Raw genomic sequence first — 25659 nt, forward strand, 5'->3', positions numbered from 1 at the left:
CATGGACGTTCAATTGTTACGTGATCAAGAAGAAACTAGATGTTAGTTAAGCTTGCTGTACTCAAGATCTAGACGTGAGAATCAAAAGAACAGTTCAAAGTGTTTTACTAAGAAAATCTCAGAGGGACCAACTGAAACGGTATCTGATGAATTTCCTTTTTTTTTTTTTTTGTAAATCAGATAGGGTTCTGGAGGGGAGAGTGTCGTCTTATGAAGCCTCACGGCTCTCTGGGGTGGAGAGAAACCCGCAAGTGGTGTTGATGTGGCTTCTGGAAGGCCCTACTGGGTGGAGTCCATCTTCCCATTTTCTCTCTTTGCTCTTACAACTCCTTCTTTAGTTCTCCCCACCTCCAGCAAAACTCTACCTATCAGAAAGCTTTTGGGATTCAAATTGTAAACTCTGGAAAAACAAGACTAAAAACAATACTAGCAGTAGCAGGGCTGCTATTTATCCGGTATTTGCTGGTGCTTCCTGATCCCAGGCCCTCTGTACATTCCTGGAATTACTTCATCTTATAGTTGAGGAAACAGAGGGCAAGAAGTTAAGGGTAAGACAGAAGAACTAAGGGGAATAAAAATGTTACATATTTAAAATTCTTTATGATAAACAACTGATAGCACACTGGGTTTTCAAAGGGAGGAAAGTCAATTAACTTGGGTACGTTTAAGGAGAACATTGTTCTATCAAAGAAAACTATCCTATCATTCAGACCAGTTCTTCTGAAGAATAAATCATCTGAGTCATGTTTATGCCACTCTGCTGGGAAAATCAGGTTACAAACAGGATGGATGAGCCCAATTTTGTTAAAAACAACAACAAACAAATCACACACGACCTACATTTGCAATGAGAGAAGCCTGGGAGAGTCTACAACAGAATGTTTTATAGCACCATTCCTGGGGGAATGGGGTTGGGATTATTGTTAACTCAGTTTCTGCTTTGTTTGGCTTTGGATCTTCCAAATTTCCCATAATGAGCAGCTATTACTTAAGTAATGGAAAACAGTATGTCAATTACAATATTAAAAAACTACCAGGAAAAATATACTTAAAAGAGAGTGAGACATTGCTTACGTGGAATAGGGTATGCAAACCGGTCTGGGTGCTTTGTGATGAGGGTGTTTTTTATGTGTCTTCTCCCAACACCGTGCGCACCTATGTCGTTTTTTAAAAAGGTGAAATTGACAATTGTTAATAACACTCACAGAATGTTTTGAAGATGAGACTAAGAAAGCCACTTGTACAATCAAACTTACCTAACAAGACTAGTGTTTTCCTTTTGAATGCTGGCAGTTTTACTACTTCTTCATATGTAACAAGATCTAATTGATCAAACACTAAAATGCAAAGAGTTAGAAGAAAGGTAAATTTACAGAAGGAGTATTTCATGTACGTCACTTAAATTTTACTGGCAGAACTAAAGTTATAGTAAACCATGTCTTCAAAAAATATGAGTCCAACTTATATCCGTAGCTTACATGTAATTTTAGTCCTATAACCTTTTGGGAGAAAATTTCAGTTTTAAGCCCATGAAAATGCACTTTAGAACCAGGGGCATCCAAAGATTATGTTGAGCACATGCATAAAAGTCCAAATTCTAAGAGATACTGCATATCTTGTCATGCGGTATCCAACAAGTCATACAAAGTCATTCAAAACCACATGCTGTTCATATTTTTGCAATTCTAAGAAATCAGCAATACTAAAAAGAAAAAATCTGCAGACAGTGACCAACATGAATATAGCATGAATGCAACTAAAGTTAACCAAGAAAAAGGCCACTAGATTATCTCTAGGGATGGATGAGAGATGCATGGACAGCTGGTCTTAGACTTCATGGTTCTTTCTTTCAATAGAGTTGCTCAGGGTAGCATGCTAGATTTCTTTCAAAGTCAAGTTCTGTAACTGATTTCACAAGCTTTTGAAACGAGCATCCCACAAGTTTTACTGTAACCCAGCTATCCATTCGATGGAAAGTCTTGGGTATCTTAAGTAGGGGGACATGCTTCCCTGGGCCCCGAACTTTGTCAGCCCGTGTGCCATAAGTCAGGATGGACAGAATGGAAAGAAGCATGAAGCAGAGTCTGAGCTCGGAAACCTTTGCAAAAGGGGAGTTCTCTGATCATTACAGACTGAGAAGAAATGCTTTCAAAAATGGTTTTTGGAAACCTGCCTCTTAACAAAACTGTTACAAAAACCTTCCCGAGAGGATGACCATTCCTGTTGAAGTTCAAGGTAGTCCATTTGAAAATTCTCACAAGGCGGCTAAAATCACGAGTCAATGTTTCCTATAATAGTTTTCTGTGTGGTAATACCCAAATGTTGCCAGGCACACACTGAAATATCTTTTTTTTAAGAAGACTCAATAAAGCTCTAGATTTCAGTGGGGTTGAAATAAATTCAATACTATTGATTCCATGGTGCCGTAAAGGGATCTGGGATGCTTCAGTCAATCACTAAGAGAAGCTTCTCCTCCCTGAAACAATATGGCCAAATGCTTTTTTGGCTCTCAGCTCAGTCCTTAACATTTGTGATCTTCCCAGTAGCAAAGAACCTTAAAATGCAAAATAGGATATTCTCAAGTGCAACAGATCAGAGACGAACAAACGAACAAAAGTATCATTCCCAGGCTATTAAAAAAAAAAAAAAAGAAATACAATGTGTTAAAATAAGGGTTAGTGCATGTTAATGGGTATCTGTGCCTTTGTTTCCTTTTGATAGCTTGATTCCAGAAAGGTTGACTCGAAGTCTTTAATTCTCTAGCAACAGCTAAAAACCAAGAAATGCTTTCTGTGTTTAGAATGGCAGACTCCCCAAATCAAAACGAACATGAAGTTCTGTGCGTGCTCGAGCTGGCTGGTCATGCTGCAGTGATTATGGAGTGTCAGAGTTGCAAAAAGAAAAGCAGGAGTGCTTACGGCATCGCTTTTTATACCCACTGCCCTCTGAGTGAGGTTTCCATCGAGAAAAAGGATGCTTATGAAAGAGGTGCGTCAACAAGCTGATATATTCTAATATAAAAAAATAATCAAGCATCTCACAAAAGAGCAAGATGATGATGACACAAGCTTTCGGAATGGCATCCTACCCACTTACGACTGGTCATTTTTTTTTAGACACACATAAGAATGAGTTAGAGATTAACAATTGACAGCACGGACAAATGAACAGGTATGTTACACATCGATATCTTAACCATAAGCGAGTAGCATGAAGAGGTTACTCTGGTCTAAGTGAAATCAGCACATGGTCATAGGATCGAGAAACAATAAAAGAGTATTTAAAAATAAGACATACAAGGAATATAAGGAGAACACTTAAAGGCTGAACTTTTAAAAGTTTTATGTTGTTTGCGGATTTTTTTTTTTTTTTAAAAAGGACTGAATGAAAGGAAACCATCAAAAACAAAGAGGCATAGTCACTCAACAGGTTACTTACATGCACAGAGGCCATTGGGAGTAAGACAGCATGAAAAATGTACAGGGGTCATTGAAATATGGCTTTTAATATATTAGTAAAATAAAAGTATAATATGCACAAAAGAAACTTTACCATGCAATATTCTAAACATGAGGCAAATAAATCACATTAAGAAACAAACTCATTTTAATAAAAATCCAACAATATCCTTATATAAAAGCCAGTGGGTTTTGATTTGCTAGCAATATGCATGGACATCTGGTCTGGGAATAGTTACGAGACACCTTCCTCAGGAAGTGTAGGTGTGGAAGCCTTTTGCTTTTCAGTTTGTACCTTCCTGTACTGTTTGCAATTTCGAATCACAGGTGCCTACTACTTTTATTAAAAAAAAAAAAAGCCCAACAGGGCAGTGGGATTGATGGACCACTCTTTGTTGTCTTAAGAGTTCTCTGTATTGAAGAGAAAAAAAGTAATAGTTTTTTAAAACCTATTCAACTACTAATTTGTGGTATTAAGCATCATTTAAGCACGCCTATGAATGGTATTGTAGAAACCCTCTGGGTTCATGTGTACGTATGTAAATGGACTATCTTGGGATATTGAAATACCACTGCTCAAGGCTCTAACAGTTAAAAAAATGAATTAATGAAGACTGTTTTTTCCCCTCAAGTTTACGTTAGTAACTTGATCTTGAAACTGATTTTGGAAGTCCTAGGGCTGAGGAATCTCAATGCCTCAAGGGCATAGTTCTAGCATCCTGACAATGCTTTTTGCATCAAATTTATGTGGCTAAACATCTTTTATGCGTTGCAGAAAATGTATTTGCTGTAAACACTACACACACCACAATCAAATCTATTCCCAAGGCTTCAGAAATACTGTCTGGCATAGTTTGCTCATATTATCCTGATTTCCTGGTAAGCTACTCAATATTTATGACACTTTTATGTGTTTAGGTAAGTATTTTCCAGTTGAATCTTTTCCATAAATAAGCCTTTAGCATCGATTCCTTGTCTCATTTGGAAAAACTGTAAGTATATTCAAATACTGTAAGAACCTCCCATTAGAAAAGGCCTCGCACACTGGTAACTCGGGCCGGGCGTGCACTCAGCTGCCTGCAGCTGCTGGGTGGGCAGTGAATGCGTCTACGTGCGCGGGCCGGGGGCACAAATGGAGCACTGGGTCCTAGGGAATGAGTGTCCAGCCAAAAGGGACATCGACAACCCGGCGGCGCTATGGGAGAAAGGGGGCCTAGTGTCACCACATTTCTCTTTTCTTTCAAGGCAAGGCAGAAACCCAGATTTTTATGTTAAATATCCGATTTTCAAATGTAATACCTAGTTACAATTCTTTCAAATACCGTGTATGGGGAAAACAAAACTAATTTATCGGTCATATCCAGCTAAAAGACTGTCATTTTATAATGTGAGATGGAGGTGACATAGCTTGAATAGAATTCTGCTACAGCTAGACACGTGGGATGTCCCGGTGACAGAAATGGGAACAATTCTAGTATCATTGTTCCCATCAGTTCTAGACATTGACCAAGTTCCCATCTTTCATTTTTATTACAAACGTAAACAACTTCAGAATTTGATGAGAAGGTTTGGATCTTGCCATCAATATCTGCTGAATTCTCAAAGATTTGAAGCAGGAAATAAGACACACGGCCCTTATTTGGATTGGACGAGGACTAGAAGATTCCCGCCCCCCACCCGCTGTATTTGACAATCAACTTCTGAAAAAGCCAGAAAAATCCTTCAGAAATACTGTTTGGTTTGTGGCCCATGAGCCCATTTGGCTAGTTCTTGGCATTAAAGAATATGATGTTTCAAAGTTCTCAAAGCACCCGCCGTACTGACGGAGTTCAGTAGTATGTGTTTCTCTTTCACACCAGGTCCTTCCTTATATAGGCCTCGTCGCATGTTTGGATGGCCTTTCATCATGGCTCAAGGCAGAACAGCTGATAAAATACCTGACTTCCCTTTCCTGACAACTTCATCTCTTGTCAAGCAAAGGTGACCACTAAGTAAATGGTTCTTGTGGACTTTGTCGTGAACAAAATGGAAGGGTTGGTGGGTGAAGGGGAAGGAGCCTGAAGAGATGGTGACAGAAAGGCCTTGCCAGGCAGCATGCTTCAGAAAGTCCAGGAAAAAAGCTGGACATCTTTTCCCGAGCAGAAACACCAATAGGAGAGCTCATGAGGCTTGATTTGGGGGTGGGGGCAGGCGGTGGGCAGGGGATCCCAGCAGGGACATTCTGACTAGACCATCACAAATACACCTAAACTCAAGTGCTACAAGGAACCGTGAGTGGCTCTCCAAGGACCTTATAAGACATTGAGACTTCACATCAAGCGGTGTGAAAGGAGGGTCCCGCACGCAGTGACAAATACTGACACACACAGGGGACCGTAAGCATGATGGGGACAGCTCGGGGGCCCCAAACACCACTGCTTTGGAAAATGCTGAAGATAACAAAACAGTGGTGGAGGTGGGGCTCCCTCCCCCCTTCCTCCCTAAGTTATAAATTTACAAGAACTTGGATAGGTCCATGGTTTTGCATAGGAGGTGTAATGTCCGAAGATGATAGAGAAAAAAGCAATTCTATTCCATCCCTAGGAGGCTCCTGCCTTCTGTTATCAAGGGCGAGACCCTTCGAACTTGATAGCAGCGTTTGCCAGAGCTCAAGCCTGAGATGAGGGGCAGTAAATGAGTGCCTGGCTTCATTAAATGCTACCCATTTGTTAGGCCCAGTGAGGAAAGAAGCGGAGATGCCCTGAGTTTTAGAATTAGAAAGGATGTCTTTCACTGACTAACCCAATCTCCTCATTTCGGGGCCCACGGGAGCCGAGTGATTTGCCCAGGCTGTGGGGGCCACTCAGGGGTGCTAATTCCGGACCCTGTCTCACTCAGGTTGCCCGTTAGGCTTACAGGTGTGTTTTCAGGACCACTGAGCACCACCTACGAGGGAGTCGGGCAGGGCGGGGACAGTGGAAGATAGGTCATGGCCGTGGTGGAAGAATGGAAAAAGTGATCTGTGGAAAACATCGGCCGCCAGATTGCATGCTGATTCTCTGACAAAATTCTTGAGTGAACAAGTCAACGGTTTCTTTGTCAGAGTGGAGAGATTCTAGTTTTCTAATCAACTGCCTTCTTATTTTCCCTCACAGCTGAATTAAAGAATATTGGCATGCTGAATACTTATGTCTACATGTCCTCCATTAGGAGAATATAAAGCTAGTGATGGATTAACAACCTTAATCAGCCATCAATTTGCTTTTCTTTCTAGGTTCAAATTATAATGCCAGCTATATCTATACATCATTTAAAATTATAAAAACGATTAGGTTTTATATATGTATGTACATACATATATAAAATGTCAACACATCTTGTGAGCCTGTTAGAAGCTGATGGAAATGAAGATGACTTGGCAGTAACCACTGACGTTTTGTGTTAAACGACATTCTGCTGACATTACAGTGAACGTCTTCAAAAAGTACTACTTGAGCATTTACAATTAACAGTCGCTAAATTATGTTTAATCTGCCTTAAATATTTCTTCCCTTTATAAGACAAAAAAAAAAAAAAAGCCATTATCAGACTAGTGCTCTGTAGTGGTGAAGAATCAGAAAGGATATATTTTATTGGAATTAAAAATGGGGTACAGTGTGGCCAACATGAAGGGAATGACTCCTCATTTAACTGAATCATTTGAAATGAACCCGTGGCCACTCACGTTCATCCCACGTGATGCAGTATTTCAAAATGCGTACTTTTACTTGCTGATTAAGAAATGAGCAATTCAGAGTTTGTAAATAATTTTCTCTGGTGGATGCTAACTACATGATATAACATTCTAGACAGAAGTGCATTTCATATTTGTCAGAAATATTATACTGCCAAATTGGGTATGCATGACTGCATTCATTTGATTTTTTTTTTTTTTTTTTTTTGGCCACAGGTTTTATTTTTGGAGTTATTTCTGAAACCTTGGGAACTAATCTAATGCCAATATTGGGGCTTGAATTCCTCAGAACAAGTCCCTTATAAAAAGGAGTCTTACTGAGAAGTTACTGAAAATAAGTAAATCCCACTCTGTATATCAGCATGCATTTCCTTTAGCTTAACTTACATCCCGTGAGTCTTCTGGGAATTCTACGGCAAGGATGGATCATGCTTGGCATTCATTTCAGTTTTTAGCAAACAAGTGAGTATTTTGACTTAGGTTGAACTCAAGTTTTCATATAGACAAACAGTGTGAAGGGAAGGCCGAGATCATGCTCTTGGTCTTTTAGGAGCCAGGAAATAACGGGGGGGGGGGGGGGGGGGGGGGGGAGGAGGAGACCACTAGTCCCAGGAACGGACCAAATGCCGTTAGTATCCAATGGCATCTGTGCTCTTTTGACCCCATCGCTAGACCCTTTGCGCCCCGGCTCTGTGAAGAGCGCCCCTCTGCCCTTAGCAACGTGCCACAGGGCCATGTCCAAGGGCCAGAGAGGAGTGAGGAGGGAGGAGATTTGCTCAAGATCAATCTCAGCAAGGAGGCAAGGATCCCGGTGACTCCGCAAACCCTCAAGCTCTCATTTCTCAGGGGAGGACTGAATGTACTGGTTCTTTTAGTTCCAGAGAAGACTATTTCCAAATAGCATTTTCGTCCTATGAAGTAGAACTCTATAAAATGGCTGGCAAATAACCAACATCATAATTGCAGGTAGGGCTTTCTTAAAAGTTTGGCAGGCTGATGAAGACCTCATTGGGTGGGATTTTTGGGAGGAGGACTCGGAAGACCGAACTGAGGTGTGAGATCTACCTCTGTCTTTGCCGTGCTCACTCGGCCTCAGCCACACTCGTATGTTTCCCTACCTGCATTGTGCTTTGCCAGGTATTTATCTTTGTACTGCTTCTTTTTCTTGCCGAACCAAGTACAGCTGGCCTGCTGCTCCTGTTTGGTTTTCTCCATGGCGATGCAAGCAACTCGCCTAGCAGGGAGAGAGAGAGAGAGAGAGAATCTCCTGTAAAGTTGTATTTTGACAAAAATCATTCATTTGAAGACTTGATACAAGCCTGTATGAACATACTCCTCACAGACTTTTCAAGATAAAGCTTGCTCTTTGGTTTTCATGACAATTTACTGGAGATATTTTAAAAACACAGGCTTATAATAAAATGACATCACATTCCCGGGGCACCTGCTAACTGATAACGCAGCTGAGCAACCTAAACTCATGGCTGTGGCATGCGGTGGACAGAGCGTGGGATTTTGAGTTCAGACAGGTCTGGTTTGACTCCTGGCTCTATCACTCATGACCTTGTGCCAATTTAGTGTTAGGTGCTTTCCTAGGAAATGTACATGCATTAACTCATTTGACCTTTCTAACAACACATGAAATCGTGTCACCGCTTTACAGATGAGGGGATCAAAGGACTGAGAGGTTCAGTAATTTGACCCAAACCACACAGCTTACATGGGTGAGTGAGGGCTGGCACCAGAGCCCACACGATTGGCCAGGACATTCTATTGGCAAGTTTCTTAGCCTCCTGGATGGCTGTCGTAAAGGATCAGAACAAAAAAATGGAAAGAATGTCTTCAGCACAGTGGTAGGCACGGTAGATGCTTAATAAATGGTACTATTACTACATGGTAATTCTAGTCTAAGAAAAAAACACTAATTAAATCCACAGTTGGAATTACAATCAGAGAATTTTAATTTTCTATGTGATTATAGTATTCAGCACAAATGTTATTAAGAAGTTGTCCCCTTAGGTTTAATCTAAGCAAATATTTGCCTTTTAGGATATTGCCACAGGTGGTTTTGCTTAATGAGTTTGCTTGTGGGCCAACCAGGGGTCCCCGAGTGAGCCACATATAAGGAGAATCCAAAATCACCATCAGAATGACAAGTGATTTTCCAATGAGGTTGTACGGATTTACACTCCACCAGCGAAGTGTGAGAGCTCCTGGTGTTCCACTTCCTTGCCAACACTTGGTAGTATCCGTCTTTAATTTTAGCCACCACAGTGGGCAAGTTAATGGAATCAGGCTGTGCTTTGAGTTTGCATTTCAAGGATTATTAATGAGATTGCACACCTTTTCACAGGTTTACTGGATTGGATTTCTTCTTCTGTACAGTGTTTAAGTCTTTTGGCCATTTTCCTTTTCCAGTTGTCTTTTTCTCATTGATTTGTAGGAATTCTCTATGTGGTCTGGATATTACACCTCTGTGAGTTATACATGTTGCAAATACCTTCTTCCATTTTGTGCCTTGCCTGTTTACTCTTCCTATGGTATCTTTTGATGAACATAACTTAGTTTAAGTCAAATTTAGCCATCTTTTCTTTTATGGAAAGTATTTTTTTTTTTTTTAAAGATTTTATTTATTTATTTGACAGAGAAAGACACAGTGAGAGAGGGAACACAAGCAGCGGGAGTGGGAGAGGGAGAAGCAGGCTTCCTGCTGAGCAGGGAGCCCGATGCGGGGCTCGATCCCAGAACCCTGGGATCATGACCCGAGCCGAAGGCAGACGCTTAACGACTGAGCCACCCAGGCGCCCCTGGAAAGTATTTTTGATATGTTAAGAAATCCTTCCTTGTTCCTGAAGATCTTATTCAAGTTTATAGTTTTGGCTTTCATATTTTGGCCTTTAATACACTGGGACTGATTTTCGTATATGGTGTGAAATTAGGGGTCCGATTTCTTTCTTCTCTTTTTCCCTAATGGACACTCAATTGTTACAGCATGACTTACGGAGAAAACTATCCATTCCTCACTAGTGACTATTTATGTATGGGAGTGTTTTGGGATTCTCTTCAATTGGTCTATTTGAACATCTTTATGCCTGTATCTTATTATCTTAATGACTACAGCTTTATAGTAAGTATTGGTATCTGGTGGAGCAAGGTCTCCCTCCTTATTCTTCTAGAAGAACATCTTGGCTATTCCTGATTCTGTGCATTTCCAAGAAAACTTTACAATTAGCTTGCCAATTTCAAAAACAAGTAAGACTGCATGGAATCTATGAATCAATCTGGGAGGAATAGACATCTTTACAACACTGAGTCTTCCAGTCCCTGAATACAGTATGTCTCCATTTGTTTAAGTATTCTTTAATGTCTCAATGTTATAATTTTTCCTGTGTCTTGAACATTTTTGTTAGATTTGCTCCTAGCTTGTTGATTAAAAAAAGAGGTTATACAAATGGTATTTAAAAAAATTTTGTAATTTAAAAAATTTCAAACATATACAAGAGTAGAGAGTAATGAACCCCAAATACCTACAACCCAGCTCTAGCATTTCTTAACTCCTGGCTTGTTGTATTTACAACCTATCCACCCTAGATTATTCTGAAACAAATCTAAGTTTGTATCATTCCCTCCTTAAATATTCTTAAATTCCTTTTAAATCTATAGGTTCCCTCTCTCCTTTTCCTTCTTGCAATATATTTGTCGCAAAAACTGGTTGTTTGTCCGATAGTTTCCAAGTCTGGATTTCTCTGATTTCATCCCTGTGGTGTCTTCAGTAAATCCCTGTCTTTTGCATTTCCTCCAAATAGGTAGTTAGATCTAGAGGTCTGATCAAATTTAACTTCTATTTTTTTTTTTTCAAGAATGCTTTATAGTATTAAGGTGATGCAGGTGGTGTTATGTATGGTATGTAAAAAATTTTTATTTTCTCAGGGCACCTGGGTCGCTTGGTCGGTTGAGTGTCCCTCGTGATTTTGGCTCAGGTCATGATCTCAGGGTCCTGGGATCGAACCCTGCATTGGGCTCCCTGCTCAGCAGGGAGTCTGCTTCTCCCTCTCCCTCTGCCTCTCCCCCTGCTTGTGCACGTACGTGCTTGCTCTCTCAAATGAATAAATCTTTAAAAAATTTATTTTCTCTTTTTTGCTGGTAAATAGAAATTGCTTTTTGTATATTGACTTTATATCAACCATCTTGCTGACCTCTCCTATTAATTCTAATGGTTTATCTATAGATTCCTTTGAATTCCTACACACAGAAACATATCACCTGCAATATTTTTTTCCTTTCTGATAGTGTCTGTTGTAGGTTTATGGTAGATGCTCTCAATCAGGTTAAGGAAGTTCCCTTCGATTCACAGTTTGTGAGGGTTTTAATCATGAGTGGATGTTAAATTTTACCAAGTGCTTTTCCTGCATCTACTGATAGGACCATGTGGATTTTCTTTAGTCCATTAATACAGTGGATTGGATTGACTGGTTTTCAAATGTTGAACCAGCTGTGCATTCCCAGTACAGACACTACTGGGTCAAGATGTATTATCCTTATTATATATTGCTGTATTTTGTTGAGAACTTCTACATCTATGTTCATGAGGGAGCCTCATCTGTAGTTTTCTTGAATTGCCTTTTGTGAATTTTGGTATCAGGGTAATGCTGGCATTATGAAAGGAGTTGGGAACTGTTTTATTCTTCTTGAAAAGACTGTCCTCCACGTCTCTTATTTTCTCTTGTTCATTGAGGGTTTTTTTTTATTCCTTTATTTTTTGGTTAGGAGAAGGACACTTATTGGGAAATGCTGTGAATGCTCAGCAACAGCGTCAACGTCAATGTCCGCGTATTACCTAAGCGGCATACAGAGGAGGCTGATGAAGCCTTTGTTGTGGGGATTCTTCCAGTACAAGCCAATCTGTGCTGTAGCCATAGCTCTGGCTTCGGTGAGGCACACGAGCTTTGGGAGCATAAACAAGACCGAGGAATTTTTGACAGGTTAAAAGAGACAAAATCCTGACCCTGCGAAGCTTATGTTACAGTCTATAGAGTATCTTATAACGAATGTTTTTAAGCTTAAGGAATAAAAGTAAAAAGGTCCCAGTAAAAATTTGTGGTGTGGCTATATGTGACGCAATGACAGAGGAATGAAACCAGTCTTCACCCACCACGCAGGAAATGAGTGCTGTTTCTTTTAGCTCAGTAAGCGCAGGAAAACCGTGGTAGGACTTAGGTCAACCCGGAGGAAAATTTCAAACACATATGTAACATTTTCATTGCTGACTTGGATGAGGGTCTAGTAGGCAAGGGGAGGGATGACACATTCAGGGACTCAAAATATATCAAAGGACTTGACTGGTGTGCCTTGTCAAGCATGATGAAGTTTAACAAGGATAAAGAAGGGAAGGCGTCTGGGTCCCCAAACAACTGATTTCTCATCGACAGGGTGTGACAAATGTCACTTGGTAGAAACACCCATGAACCAAGATTCTGGGTCTGGCTGACAGTATTATTGCAAACCTTTCTCACCGACACCGAATGCCCACCTACATTCTACACACCAACTTAGCTGCCCACCAGCGGCACTGCTCTTCCTTGCCGCCGGGAATGCCTTCCTCTACCTCAGTGTCTGACTCAGGCCTCAAGGCACATGCTGCCCAGTGGGCCCCTTCCTCGTCATCCCAGCTAGAATCCCTTTCTCCCTCTACAGTTTTTGCACCTTCACCGAATTTGTTTTCTTCGTAATAAACTGAACATATTTGAAGTGTACAGTTTCATCAGTTCTGCTGTATGTATACATTCTTCCCTCTGTCACTATAGATTCGTTTTGGTTTTCTGGAATTTCATATAAATAGAATCATATAGTATGTTCTCTCTCTTTCTCTCTTTTTTTTTTTTGCCTGGAAACTCAGCATAATGATTTTGAGTTTTACCCATATTGTGTGTGTCAATAGTTCATTCCTTTTTTTAAAAATATTTTATTTATTTATTTGACAGAGAGAGAGAGATAGCACACAAGCAGGGGGAGCAGCAGAGGGAGAGGGAGAAGCAGGCTCCCCGCTGAGCAGGGCGCCTGATGGGGGGCTCGATTCCAGGACCCCGGGATCATAACCTGAGCCAAAGGCAGACGCTTAACTGAGCCACCCAGGCGCCCCCAGTTCATTCCTTTTTATTGCTTCATAGCATCCCACTGTATGGATATGCCATCCTTTCTTCATCCGTTTCCCTGATGGTGAAAACTTGGAAAAATTTTAGCCTAATAGGTGTGTAGCCACTGAGGTTTGGTTACTGTGTGTTTTGTTCTTGGCAGGTCCTTCTGGTTCTTCTTCAAAACAGTTTCCCTGTTCTCTGAAGATATTTTTCAAGATTATTGATTTTAAAATATACGCACAGTTGTTTAAAAACCTTGCGTCAAGTGGGATTGGGTTTGTTTCTGCTGCCTGTCATTTCAGTAGGGTCTCTGTTGGGTCTGTCAGGCAGGTCTTGTTTCCTTTTGTGCCTGTAGGTTTTTTGTTTTTTATTTTTTTGACTCGTTGGTCGCTGCCCTAGTAAAAGTTTATGTGGGGGGTTAGAAAGGGCTCTAGGATGAGGCCTAGCATAAAGTGTTCTCCTTCAGAGACTTTCTTTTCATTTGTAACAGATACAGGGAACTACTATTAGTAAAGGAGAGGCCTCAAATCAAGTGTAAGGCTGGAAGTCCCCTGACCGTCCCAGGCTATGTGTATCTGGGTACAGAGCTATTCAAGGCGGACCAGCGGCCATGATTTTTTTAGGGAAACTTTGTTTTCCTTTTATTTGTGTCTTTGGCTTTGCTCAGTAACAAGGCAGCCTTCTCCCCAGTCCCCAGCTGTTGAAGGGCAGCAAGGGCACACTTCTCTGCTTGCTCTTAAACCCAAGGGCAGAGTCTCTGCAGTCCCGACAATGGGGGACGGGTCTCCTAACAGATCCCCCTGCTTGTACAGGCCTTAGGTCTTAACCTTGGTTCTCTGGCAGAAAAGTTTTCAGTAATAGACGTGTCCTCTTGGCAAAATGGGCCAATATGCTGCTCTACTTTCTATCACTCGATTAATGGCTTTCACATAAAAACTTGTCACTCAGTTGCCCGATGCCTTTTTGGCTACTTAATGCTTTTAAGGTAATATTCAAAAACATATTTTCTGCAGCACTTTTCATTTTTTTTTTTTTTTTCAGCAGGAGGATCGATTTAGATAACCTAGTCCACCATTACAGGAGACAGGGAGCAAATCTGCTTTTCCCACTGCCATTTCTCAGGATTCTTCCAGAGGACTTGGGAGTTCTAGGTGTCTGTGAAACAGGATTTCTACAGATGATCTGACTAGGGAGAAGAGGTCTGGAATCTACATAATTCTTTTAAAAAATGGCAGCAGGTTAGAACACATTTTGTCAAGCGTAAATGTCACTAATGACATAATAACATCCATCATGAAAGTGACTCAGAAATCACGTCCATCCTAATGCTTAAACTCTTCCTTGAAGATGGGGCTGCAAGGCAGGGCCAGATGGAAGGCTGCCCGCCACTTCCTCTGGCAGGGCCTGTGAGTCCCCATGGAAAATGATGCCATCTGAAGTTCTTATCCGCCCTGACAGTCTAAATGTAAGAATATTTTTGGAAACATGGGATAGTGACGGAGGCAATCACGCAAAGGAAATTAACTGAGAAATCCCTGTAACTAGTGAGAAAAAGGGGTGAGAAAACAATTCTCAATGTCTGCGGACTCAGGGCCTCTGGGGTCTCTTAGCTAGCTTCAAATATTTGGGTACGAACTGCCCCAATGCCTACTGGTTGCTATTTTTGGTTGCATGAAACAAAACTCAGATATAAAGTCATCTCTTTGCTAGATTTCTCATATATTGCTGAAGTACAGACGAATGCAAAATCACCAGCATCTTTCAAAACACAGTTCAAGTTAGCAAATAGTAACAATGGCAGAAATAGATTTTACTAAAATATATAGTAATCTGGAACTCCTTTTCTCGCAGTTAAAAATGGTGTCAAAAAGCTCTCTGACTTTAACCTGTTTCCACCGCTTGAACTTTCTAACAAAATAGGCATTTTTAAAGAGTTCGCAAGGTAAAGAACGAAGCTTCTGGCTGCCTTTTTCTCCTAACAGGGAAACCCATTTTACCTTCAAATACCCTGAATGACCCTGAATCATAGCCTTTGAGGTTTTCCCCGCTGCTGGTGGGGGGTGGAATGAGCACCGAGAGAGCATGCGGAGGGGCAAGCAGAGGGTGTTTTAAAACAAACAAAACAGGGACGCCTGGGTGGCTCAGTCGGTTAAGTGTCTGTCTTCAGCTCAGGTCATGATCCCAGGACCCTGGGATCCAGCCCCGGGGGGGGGGGGCGGGCAGGCTCCCTGCTCAGCGGGGAGTCTGCTTCTCCCTCTCCCTCCACCCCCCCGCCCCGCCCCCACCCGTGCTCGCGCGCACGAGCTATCTCAAATAAATAAAATCTTTAAAACAAAACAAAACGCAGTTCTAAAAGGATTGAAGCAGCATGTGGGAGTGGGGGGCTGTGCTAAGGGACCAGGAGGTGACCGTGACCTGCGACCTGAGGGCTAGCCACTCAACCTCCCTCTAGACCTTCCTCTCCTTTTATGTAAAACCAAGACCTGACTCTAAGCAGGAACTTGCAAGATGCTGAGGATTTAGAGTTCTTGGATGACTAATGTGAACTTTGTTTGGCTAGCAGAGCAAACAGGTTTTACACAATAGAACAATAGAAGGTTACAAACGGATGGTCGGGGCTTTGTTTTTATTGTAAAACAAAACGGAACAACAAAAACATACCATTCCTGAAGTTCAGGAGAAGGAATGAGACCTGCGGTTCCATTTTTGGAGTTTTCCAGTTTACCCTGCCACCAGTTGTGATCGTCCTTACTAATAATCTGGATAATGTCACCAACTCTGAATCGAATGCCAGCTTCTTTGCAGGGGATGAGGTCATCCTTGGCTGGATCATATTCAAATTGTGCTCTTACATAGATCTATAAAACAGGAGTCTGTAAGAAGGGCTGCCTCGGCGATGTGAAAGCAAACAGCTCTAACGTAATAACCACACACCAACACTTACAATACGAACAGGACATTAGATGGTGAAGCCAAATGATGCATGGAGATAGGGCACAGAACTGCTACCACTAGAAACAATGGATGACCTCTGATGGGTGCAGGCTCAAGCCTCTGCTGTTCTTAATTGGAGGGAACGCTGCCAATACTTGTTTAATAAAGATCAACACTTAGCACCTGCTTTTACTGTAACAGACTAGGTCTCTAATTATAGAGAGGTATGCTTAGCATTTTTAAGTCTGCATATATTTAGCTGACGTTATGGACATGTTGTCATGATCACGTGGCAGCGTTTACACCATATACACAAACACTCAGGGGAGGCTTTAACCCCAAAGCAGCACGTGATACAAAAGCAGCAAGCACTCTGTGTCGGTCTCTTGCTGTAAAATGCCTACAAGACAGCTGTGTGTGGCTACACACTGCTGATAAACTTAAACGTAACGTACACAGTTTTTAAAGCATTTAAAAAAATCAATCGTGTTATTAAGTTTTTAAGAAGGATTTCGGCTTTGTATCTGTATTTTACTCTTCCTAGAGAAGAAAAATAACTGAATCCTAGCTTTGCCACGTGAAAGCAGCACAGAGCTTCAAGATATGCAGAGTTCAAGGCTCTGAGTTTTAGGATATGTCAATGTAATTAGTAAATATTATAAAAGGAAACAGATGAGCACATAAGGGGTTATCATATGGCAGCATTTTATGAATCACTGTGTTTCCAAATGCTTTAAAATAAGGTGCTAGATATCTAATGTTGCATCACTTATGCAGTCTGAAGAATAAACTATGGGTGAATTCTCTCAAGTGCCAATTTACGCACACCTAAACCCCAAATCGGATTATCTTTGGACACCAAATTCCAAGAAAATTCCCCATAAAAATTCTACCTCTTGAAATTAAATTTGAGTATTAATGTTTCAGTCACTGTAAAACCAACCTGAAGGCTTTGGAATTAGTGCGTGATTATTCTGTTCAAGTTTTCTTGTCAGAAATCCAGCCTGTAAAATTAACCTCTCTCTGCCTTTGCACCTGAAATGCATACTCTTAAAGTGCTTGGCAAACTGGAAGCTGCTTGCTGGTGGCAGGCAGCATGTCACTTTCCCCGGGTGACCCAACAGAGGAATATTGGGATGCAAAGCCAGGATGTTCTGAGTTTTCATTGTAAATGGCTTTTAGAGATCCACATGCAAATACAAATTAAGAAAAAGCCTTGAAAATTTCAGAAAATTATTGCTTAAACATAGTCATCAGCACATACGTTTTAGTTATTCTTAGAATTATAGGAGTTTTGCAACCTTTCACAATTTTTTCCCCCAACGCCACAGGCAGGCCCATAAGACCCCCCCGAAGGCTGAATTCTTAAACCATCAGCACAAGTTTATCAGGTTGAAATTACAATAACCATCACAGCTACAAAGATGTGAGGAAAAAAATCCTTATAGAAAATTAGTCATGTGTAATGTGTTAAAATGAAATGGTACAAGCTCTCAATGCTTAAATGTTATGGTCCAAAATGCAGACATTATGGGATGGAAAGGGTTAATAAAGGATTGGCTATTAGCAGCTCAGTTTAGAGAAGTTTCTATAGAGGATATCTATTCACCTGTCGTCCTTTTGGTTGGGTAGTTGATGGCAAGTCCTGTAGAATAAAGCCAACCCAGGAGAAAAATTTTCATTTACTTTTCGAGAGTACAAGGTAATTTGTGTGTTCTGTTACAATATGGTTAAAAAATGAGCTAGATTTCAGTTGTAAAGAGATCATATACATTATTCCATTTCTCAGAAGTGTTGAGTTATTGAAAAAAATCAAACCCAGGCCATTTAGCAGCAAGCTGAGGAAAGCAGGTAAGTTTAAGCAAGAGAGAAAATGTGTTCTTAAGAAACAACTCAGCATCTTCAACACAAAAGCCACTGTGAGTGAAACGGCCCTACCAGAAACAAAAACAAAACCCCAAACTTAAAAGAGCTGTTGCCCTTTTTAACTTAGTCACTGCAATGATTTCAGTTTTGAGAAATTCAATGGCTATATGGATTTTCACCATCTTCAAAGTATTACTTGTTAAACTATTATAAACGAATTCCTTTGGTAGCCTATTTGGAAGTTAAAAACAAAGGTCGTTAGGAAATTTTCCTCCATACTTTCTCTTACTGATATCATTCCGTTTGAGATGATCTCTAAATTATTGACAACTTTATCTGATTAAAGGCAGTTGATGTGTTTTTAAAGGGCACGTGGATAGCAAACGAACGATATTGCTGCATTTAGTGAAACTCGCGGTACGTTTCAACAGCAATATCAGCAACTTAAGATTTTGTTACCCCGAAAGATCAGACGCTTGCACTTTAAGTGCTTCCATTTAAGTAAATGAAAAACAATTTTTTTCATATTCCAAAATGAATAGTTCTGAAAAAAAAAAACGGTAAAATTCCAAGTTCAAGTCAAAATATCAAGTACTTTGTGTTAAAGATGTGATAACAGCGTGGCTTAAGTGCAGTTGGAAGCCAGTTCCTTTTGCTTTTCATATCCAGGCAAGGCTTATAATTCACAAAAATATGTGCACGGACCACAATAACAGAGGGCACACCAATTCGTAACGTAGATAGCGGAAACTAAAACAGGTTGCTGATATCACTCAGAATAGACAACTACAAAGCCCGAGAATACCCAGATGCCTACTCTGCAAAATCCTTCTGTTTCTTCATCTTTCTCCAATTAAAAAAAAAATTTAGAAATTTCAACAAATTGTCACTTCATATATCCTTTTGCGTTAAGTCTGAGCCAAGTCAGAGATGCTAAGTGGGGTGACACAGAAATATTTTGAGCGTGACCAAAGCGATCTCGAACTCCAGTTCTTCCAATTTAACTAATCAAAGGGATTTTTTTTTTTTTTTTTTCACGAGAAGAAAATGTTGAAAAGATTTTCCAGGAGTAAACTGCATTGTAGCTGTAGTAGCCTTGTATGTGGGCAGAAGACAGTATTTGCACTGAACACATGTAACTAGAACACTCATGGCGGGTGGCCCCAACAGAATTGCCACACTTTGCTGTGTGGAGCTAGAGTTCTTACCGAAACAGAATTGTTAGTGCTGCTATGACCATTAGCTGGGGACTGCCTGGAAGTGGAGGGGGACTCTCTCTGAAATAAGACACAAGGTTCATTAACACAGAACACAGCGGCACAGACAGAGATATTCACATCAACAGTTCCAACCACAATCTGACAACCGTTTCCTCTGGGGTTTTGTTTCTTAGCTGCAAAGGCGCTATACTGACTTACTTGCATGATTTCACGGAAGTATGAAAAAATGTTTGCAGTTGGAGGATTCACCTATTGTACGCGATGATCGTGTCATTCATGAGAATTTCCTTCCTGTCTCCAACACTCTATAACCTTGGCTGACTTTAAGTGAGACCCAGAAGAGGGAATTGATATTAAAATCCTATCAAGGACTGTAAAATGACAAATATTACTATACACTTCTTGTGCTGAAGATCCCAGCTGCCTAATTTTTTATTCAAAATTAGGTTTGAAAAGTACTTAATAGTTTTTAGGTACCTCAGTGTCAAAAATTACTGAATGACTCATTTGAAGTGAAACAAATCTAAAAAAAAAAAAAGAAAAAGAAAAAGACTTCTCATGTTGTAATCACCTTGGAGTCTTTCCAGGACAAATATTACTAATGAGGGTAAAAGACAGACATCCACCAGAGAAGAAACCTTTATTCTTTAGATCATTTTAGGAGACTGATTAAAACAATAACCTTGAGCCTCTAAAAATATTACACTTTTGGCAAAGGTCCCAGGAGGCATAGCCACTCTCCCTAGATCCGTGGTCCTCGGTCACACTCTCTAGACTGTGTGAGACACTTGCAATCCTTTCTGGGCTCCATTCCCTTATTGTCCAAATCAGCTTTAACGACGAGCACGAGGAGAGGAAGAAAATATGCACTGTAGCATTTCTGGTTTAGTGGAGTTCTTTGAAACCTTTGAGATGTACATGTCTGCTCAAAAGACACTTGTTTTTTTCTAGAAGACAGACAGAAAACTTCTGGAGCTTGTTAGCTTTTTGAATAATGGGCTCCCTTAGACGAGCATTCTCTAATGCTCATGAGCAGATCGGTTTCTAGGTGCCACCCCCAGAGACTCAAGTCAGCAGGGCCAGCGTGAGGGCAGGGGTCTCCCCTCTCTTGCCCGGGGGATGCTGATATGGGTGGCCAGCGGGCCCTTCTTTGGGAAGTACTACCCTAGCTGGGAAGAGTCCAACCACAGGCTTGAATTCTGCCAGAACACCTGAGGGTCAAACAGGTTGGGGGTAGGGCTAGGAGGGGAGTATCATTTTTTCTACTCTTCAGAGATAAAGAAGGCAAGGGGGGGGCTCTTCTGACTCAAGTGCAGAATTTACATGTGTAATACTGGTCCCACCCTAAAACTAGTTCCACCACTTAAAAAACACAAGAGAAACTTGTATATTAATAACTAACAATATCCCCTAGTTAGCTAAAAAAACACAGATCAACTGTATTCACTAAATGTCTTCAATGCTGAGAAATGGTATGAAGACCACCTATGATTTTAGAATATTAGAACGCTTCACATGAGAGGTGTGTATATGACGTTCTCTCTTCCCCGGAAGGTTTGTGTTCTAGGTTACAGATTTCAAAACTGTGACTCCTGGAGCAGAAGTAGCTCTGCATTTTCTTTTAAAATATAGTTATTAATTGAAGTTCCATAGAAAGCCACCAAGAGGAGCTCAAAACCTGATAGAACAGAAACCCCAACTGTCATGGTGCACTAAAAAATATCCTTGACCAAACTACAAATTCTTAGACATATCTTCGATAGGTTTAGAGAACAAAACATAAAGCCTCTTGAGTTTGCTTATGAGATCTACAGCATTCCTGGGGCCTGGAAGAGGCATCGTAATTTCTCCCTCGACTTCTCCTGAGTACAAATTCAATTTTCTAGATGAGTTCCAATAAGTTACTTGTCAGTCTCGAAAATTAACTGTAGGAAGTGTGTACTTCACACTGATGTACACAGACTTGGAAGATGCACACAAAAAGAACAAGCTTCAAATAATTATGCTCAAGCTGAATGTGCAATGACCGAAGGATGACAGACCCTTCATGCCAGTCTGTATTTCCAGATATAAAAAGAATAGATTTTGGAATCTCATTTAATGACTGACATGAAACTGAATATTAATACTATTAGGGTGGAGAGCTACAATTTCTATAGGATACACCTACCGTGAGAAAGAAACTTTGGGGTTGTATTACCCTAGGAAACTTACTTGCTTATGAATCACATAGTGTTCCAAATTGAAACAATTTCACAGAAGGTTGCAAAAGCTTCTACTCCTCTCGGAAAGTCAGTTATCAACTCCTCACGGACTTAACATCTGTCCAGGGACTTCTCACAGTTTTTTTTTTTTTTTTTTTAACACCCCAATCTTAACAGAAATAGATCACTTCTCAAATTCTTGGAAAGAAGAACTATCTGTGTGATTTCTTAATAAGGGAAGTGAATGTACTTCCTGGAAATATTATTGCAATTATCTTTCTTTTTTTCCTCAGAGACGCCATTTGTTCTTACTAAGCCTTCTGTCATTACTTGGAGCCCCTCTAGATTTTGCTGCGATCCCAGCCTGCAGGTAGTTAAAGTGCTGAGGAGATCCCCATGGAAGCAGGGCTGAGTAGGTGAATGGAACCTACTCTGTTCCGTTATCTTTGTTGTAAAATTGGTGTGCAGTGATCAACAGCACAGGCAGAAACAACTTCCCAGAAAGCCAAAACATTCAGCCATCAGCAGACAGTTAGTTAAGAACCCAGAGGAGACAGGGGTGTGGGGGGGGTGTTGTGCAAGAGCCATTACCTCACAGGACGATGACTGAGTGCGGTAACTTGGCACGATCTTGAAGGTGATACTCCCCCGCATTTCCCGCTGGAGGCAGAAGAAAGGAGAGCTCTCTTAACACACAAATGTTGCACACAAAGACGCGTGAGAAACCGTTCGAAATGTGTGTGTGTGTGTGTGTGGGGTAATTAATGCGAGTCAGCTGAGCACGCAGGGGCCTAAAACGAAATGGACATAGAATGTAGGGGCTGCTCACAGGAATAGACACTGTTCTCGGGAGAAACCCTGCAAAGTCAAGGCCGATTGCCTGGTTCGTGCAGCAGCGGTGGAACAGACCTCCGGCGGTTCCCTTTTTATTGACACACATGCAGAAACCTCTAAGTGCCTTTCAAAAGCAAGCATGGATTGAGCCAGACAACAGAGTAAGTAATTACATGAAAATGATATTTGGTCTGCTGCATGGTGATGGTGTACTCCGTTCAATTTGCTTTTTCTTTCACAACGTTGGCCTCATGGATTTTGCTGTCATGAGTCTGTGTGCTTATTTCACACCTAAGAGATAGCCATGGCTTGGGAGGCCGCTGTGTTGTAGTTGGAAGACGGCCCAGGACCAGAGGTCCCAGACGTCTGCCTCTGCTCCGGACGGCAGTGAGCACAGGCCAGGGGCCGCCAGCCTGCTTTTTTAATGCAAGGCCAATTGTGAACACAGATTTTGGATGTGTACAGTCAGAAACAGCCAGGTCTACTCTGTCTTTCCTTCCCTCTGTGCTGCAGAGAGATCCAATGCAGCTGGCTATGACTCAGCTAAACAGGAACACGGCTCCTGACGTTGCTGATGTCAGCAGGATGGAGGTCGGTGAGAGACTAGTTCACATATACGCACAACTGGAAAGGTTATCTTCACACATTTGCCCAGTAAGAAACAGGAGATCAAGGAGGAAAGGAGAGCGTCGAAGCCCATGCTGCTCGATGGGCAAGAGGTTTCCAAGCTCTGTTGCATGTAAACAGTTTCCCAGTTGTCACCTCTTATGAATGTTGTAGAAATTCAAGTCCACACCAACGGTGGGATCAGAAATACTCTGATTACAAAAGAATACCGCTTATTCGTGCATTAAAAAACAAGCTAACAAACTGAAAGTCAATCTTGGAACAAAGACAGAGAAACCTGCATGTACTCACAAGCATTTTCTGCAGCTGTTCCACTGTTTGGTTAGCCACACTGATGCCATTAATTTCTCGAATCTCATCACCGACGTGAAGTGTGCCTAAAGAAATGACACAATTATAAACACGAAATGATATATGTATCATTTATAACAAAATCCAAAGGCAGCAATGTAAGTAATTAAAAAAATTAAGCTAACTATTGAAGGCCAGTGTTTCAGAAACAGGTACAGATTGGCTCATGTGGTAAACTCACCAAAACAGATACATCTACTTATGGAAGACACACTTTCGAAAGATGGCTGTGGAAATCTGCTTATTTCTCTGAGAGAGGCACTGTGTATCATGGTTTAAAATGACAGTTTCTAGATCTAGACTGTCTGGGGGCAAATTTCAGCCACATCCCTTACCAGCTTTAAGATCGTGGGTAGGTTACCAAAACTTTCCATGTCTCAGTTTTCAACATTTACAAAATGGAGATGAAAATAGTACCTATTTCATATGTTTGCCTTGAGGATTTAGTTAGTTTAATACACATAGAAGAATCAGAAGTGTTCATGGCACTTAGTAAAGTACCACTGAAGCGTCTGTTATCATTTTCTACCATTCTCATCATGATTATCTACCAAATGTGATACAGAGAATTGTGATAATACCTGTATAACACTAAACTTACATTAGACCAAACACAGTCCTTTTATAATAATTTGGTAGGCATTTCAGGGTCCTCTAATACTTCAATTGGAAAGAGTGACCAAGAACCAATGCTTAAATAGGGAGTTATGTGAAATTTTACTTCCTTATTTATAAATTGTGCATATGCTTACATACTGGCTGGACATCGTTATGAAAAGCTCACAGCATCTTTTAGAGGTACATACTAAAATGCACATAAAGAAAATAAGACCCCTGAGATTTGCTTCAAAATAATCCAGGGGGGTGGACAGTAGGGGAAGGTACAGATGATACTGGTGTGGCCATGAATTAACAGTGACTCTAGTGGGTAATGGGTATGCGGGTGATCGCAGCACTCTTCTTTCCACTTTTCTCTACTTGAACTCACTGCACTATTCTCTCTACTCATGTTTGAAAATTAACATAATAAAATAAAAATCTGGGGACTTTTGCTTCCAGTGTGGCTGGTTAGTCACTGGAAGATGTTCTCACAACTGTATCTCACCTAGGGTACACCTCTTGAAGTGTTACTGGTCTCACAAAAGGAGGACGAATTCTAAGAGCACTTCCTACTTCCATCCCTACCATCCACTCCACACAAAAACCCGTGAGCTGGCTCCAGAGTGGTGGCAAACTAAGGGTGGAATGAAACAGTGGAAAGGGTGGATGCCACAGTAGCATTGCCTGCTAGCTGGATTCTGAGCCTTGGGCCAACAGCAAGGGACAGAAGTTGACCCCAGGAATCTGGAGGGAGGCAAGATCCAGATTGGTGGCACTCCACGGTAACTAGTAGAAGAGGCAACAAACTCCCTCTGGAGGAAAGTGTACCCAGTTTAGGCCCACAGGACTTCCACTAATTAGGACAAACAATAAGCTCACAATCAAAGGTCACCAAACATACAATAAGGCAAACTACTATGTGAGTCATCAGAAACAGAAAAAACAGATTTAAATCATCAAGGAGGACAGATACTAGAATGATCAGATACAGAATATAAAAAAGCTACATGTTAAATATTAGAAAAAAAAATAAAGGACCTAATTGTAAGGATGAGCATGCAACAAGAGACTATCAGATGTGAATAGATAGATTTGAAAATAAAAGTAAGAACAAGTGACTAGTACTTCTAGAAAAGAAAACTATAACTGGTGATATAAACCAGTGAATGGATGAGTTGAACAGGAATTCAGATATGGCTGAAGAGAGTTTCAGTGAACTAGAAGATATAACTAAATAAATTACCTAGAATGCAGGCCAGAGAAATGAGGGAAAATAGGAAACAAGAAATAAAGAAAATAGGAAAAAAATTAAGAGATACAGAGGGAATGTCTAACACATGTCTAGTGGAGTTCAGAAGGAGAGAATATGGAAAATGCAGAAGAGGCAATATTTGAAGAAATGATGGTTGTAAACTTTACTGAACTGATGGAAACATGATTATGCAGATCCAGGAAGAATAATGTATCCTAAACAGGATAAATAAAGAGAAAGCCATGCTGGAAGGTAGTAAAACTATAGAACATCTAAAGACAAAGATCTTTCCCCCCCCTTAAAGACAAAGTTCTTAAAACAACCAGAGAGAAAGGAGAGATCACCTACAAAGCAAGGACAATTGTAGTGACATCAGACTCCCCAATGTCAAACAATGGATGCCAAAATACAACAGAATGGTAACCATTAGCCTAAAATTGTGCTCTCAGCAAAACTAATCTTCAAGA

At 40.8% G+C, this 25659-nt stretch overlaps 1 protein-coding gene across 13 annotated transcripts in view; it reads right to left on the reverse strand.

Annotated features, from left to right (window-relative positions):
• CASK (calcium/calmodulin dependent serine protein kinase) overlaps window positions 1-25659 on the reverse strand; it is a 346895-nt gene that overhangs the window by 16830 nt on the left and 304406 nt on the right. For 4 of the 13 annotated variants that reach the window (XM_032426577.1, XM_032426572.1, XM_032426573.1 and 1 more), the window contains 8 exons: window positions 23281-23366; window positions 22120-22188; window positions 19313-19381; window positions 17848-17883; window positions 15966-16162; window positions 8289-8404; window positions 1257-1337; window positions 1075-1155 (listed from right to left, as the gene is read on the reverse strand). In XM_032426577.1, the coding sequence (XP_032282468.1) occupies window positions 1075-1155; window positions 1257-1337; window positions 8289-8404; window positions 15966-16162; window positions 17848-17883; window positions 19313-19381; window positions 22120-22188; window positions 23281-23366 (735 nt within the window). The remainder of the gene's footprint in view (window positions 1-1074; window positions 1156-1256; window positions 1338-8288; window positions 8405-15965; window positions 16163-17847; window positions 17884-19312; window positions 19382-22119; window positions 22189-23280; window positions 23367-25659) is intronic. The other 9 variants (XM_032426574.1, XM_032426571.1, XM_032426582.1 and 6 more) reach the window with 7 other exon arrangements.

This window comes from Phoca vitulina, unplaced genomic scaffold (assembly GCF_004348235.1).
Source record: "Phoca vitulina isolate PV1807 unplaced genomic scaffold, GSC_HSeal_1.0 scaffold35, whole genome shotgun sequence".
In the NCBI taxonomy this organism is placed as follows: domain Eukaryota; kingdom Metazoa; phylum Chordata; class Mammalia; order Carnivora; family Phocidae; genus Phoca; species Phoca vitulina.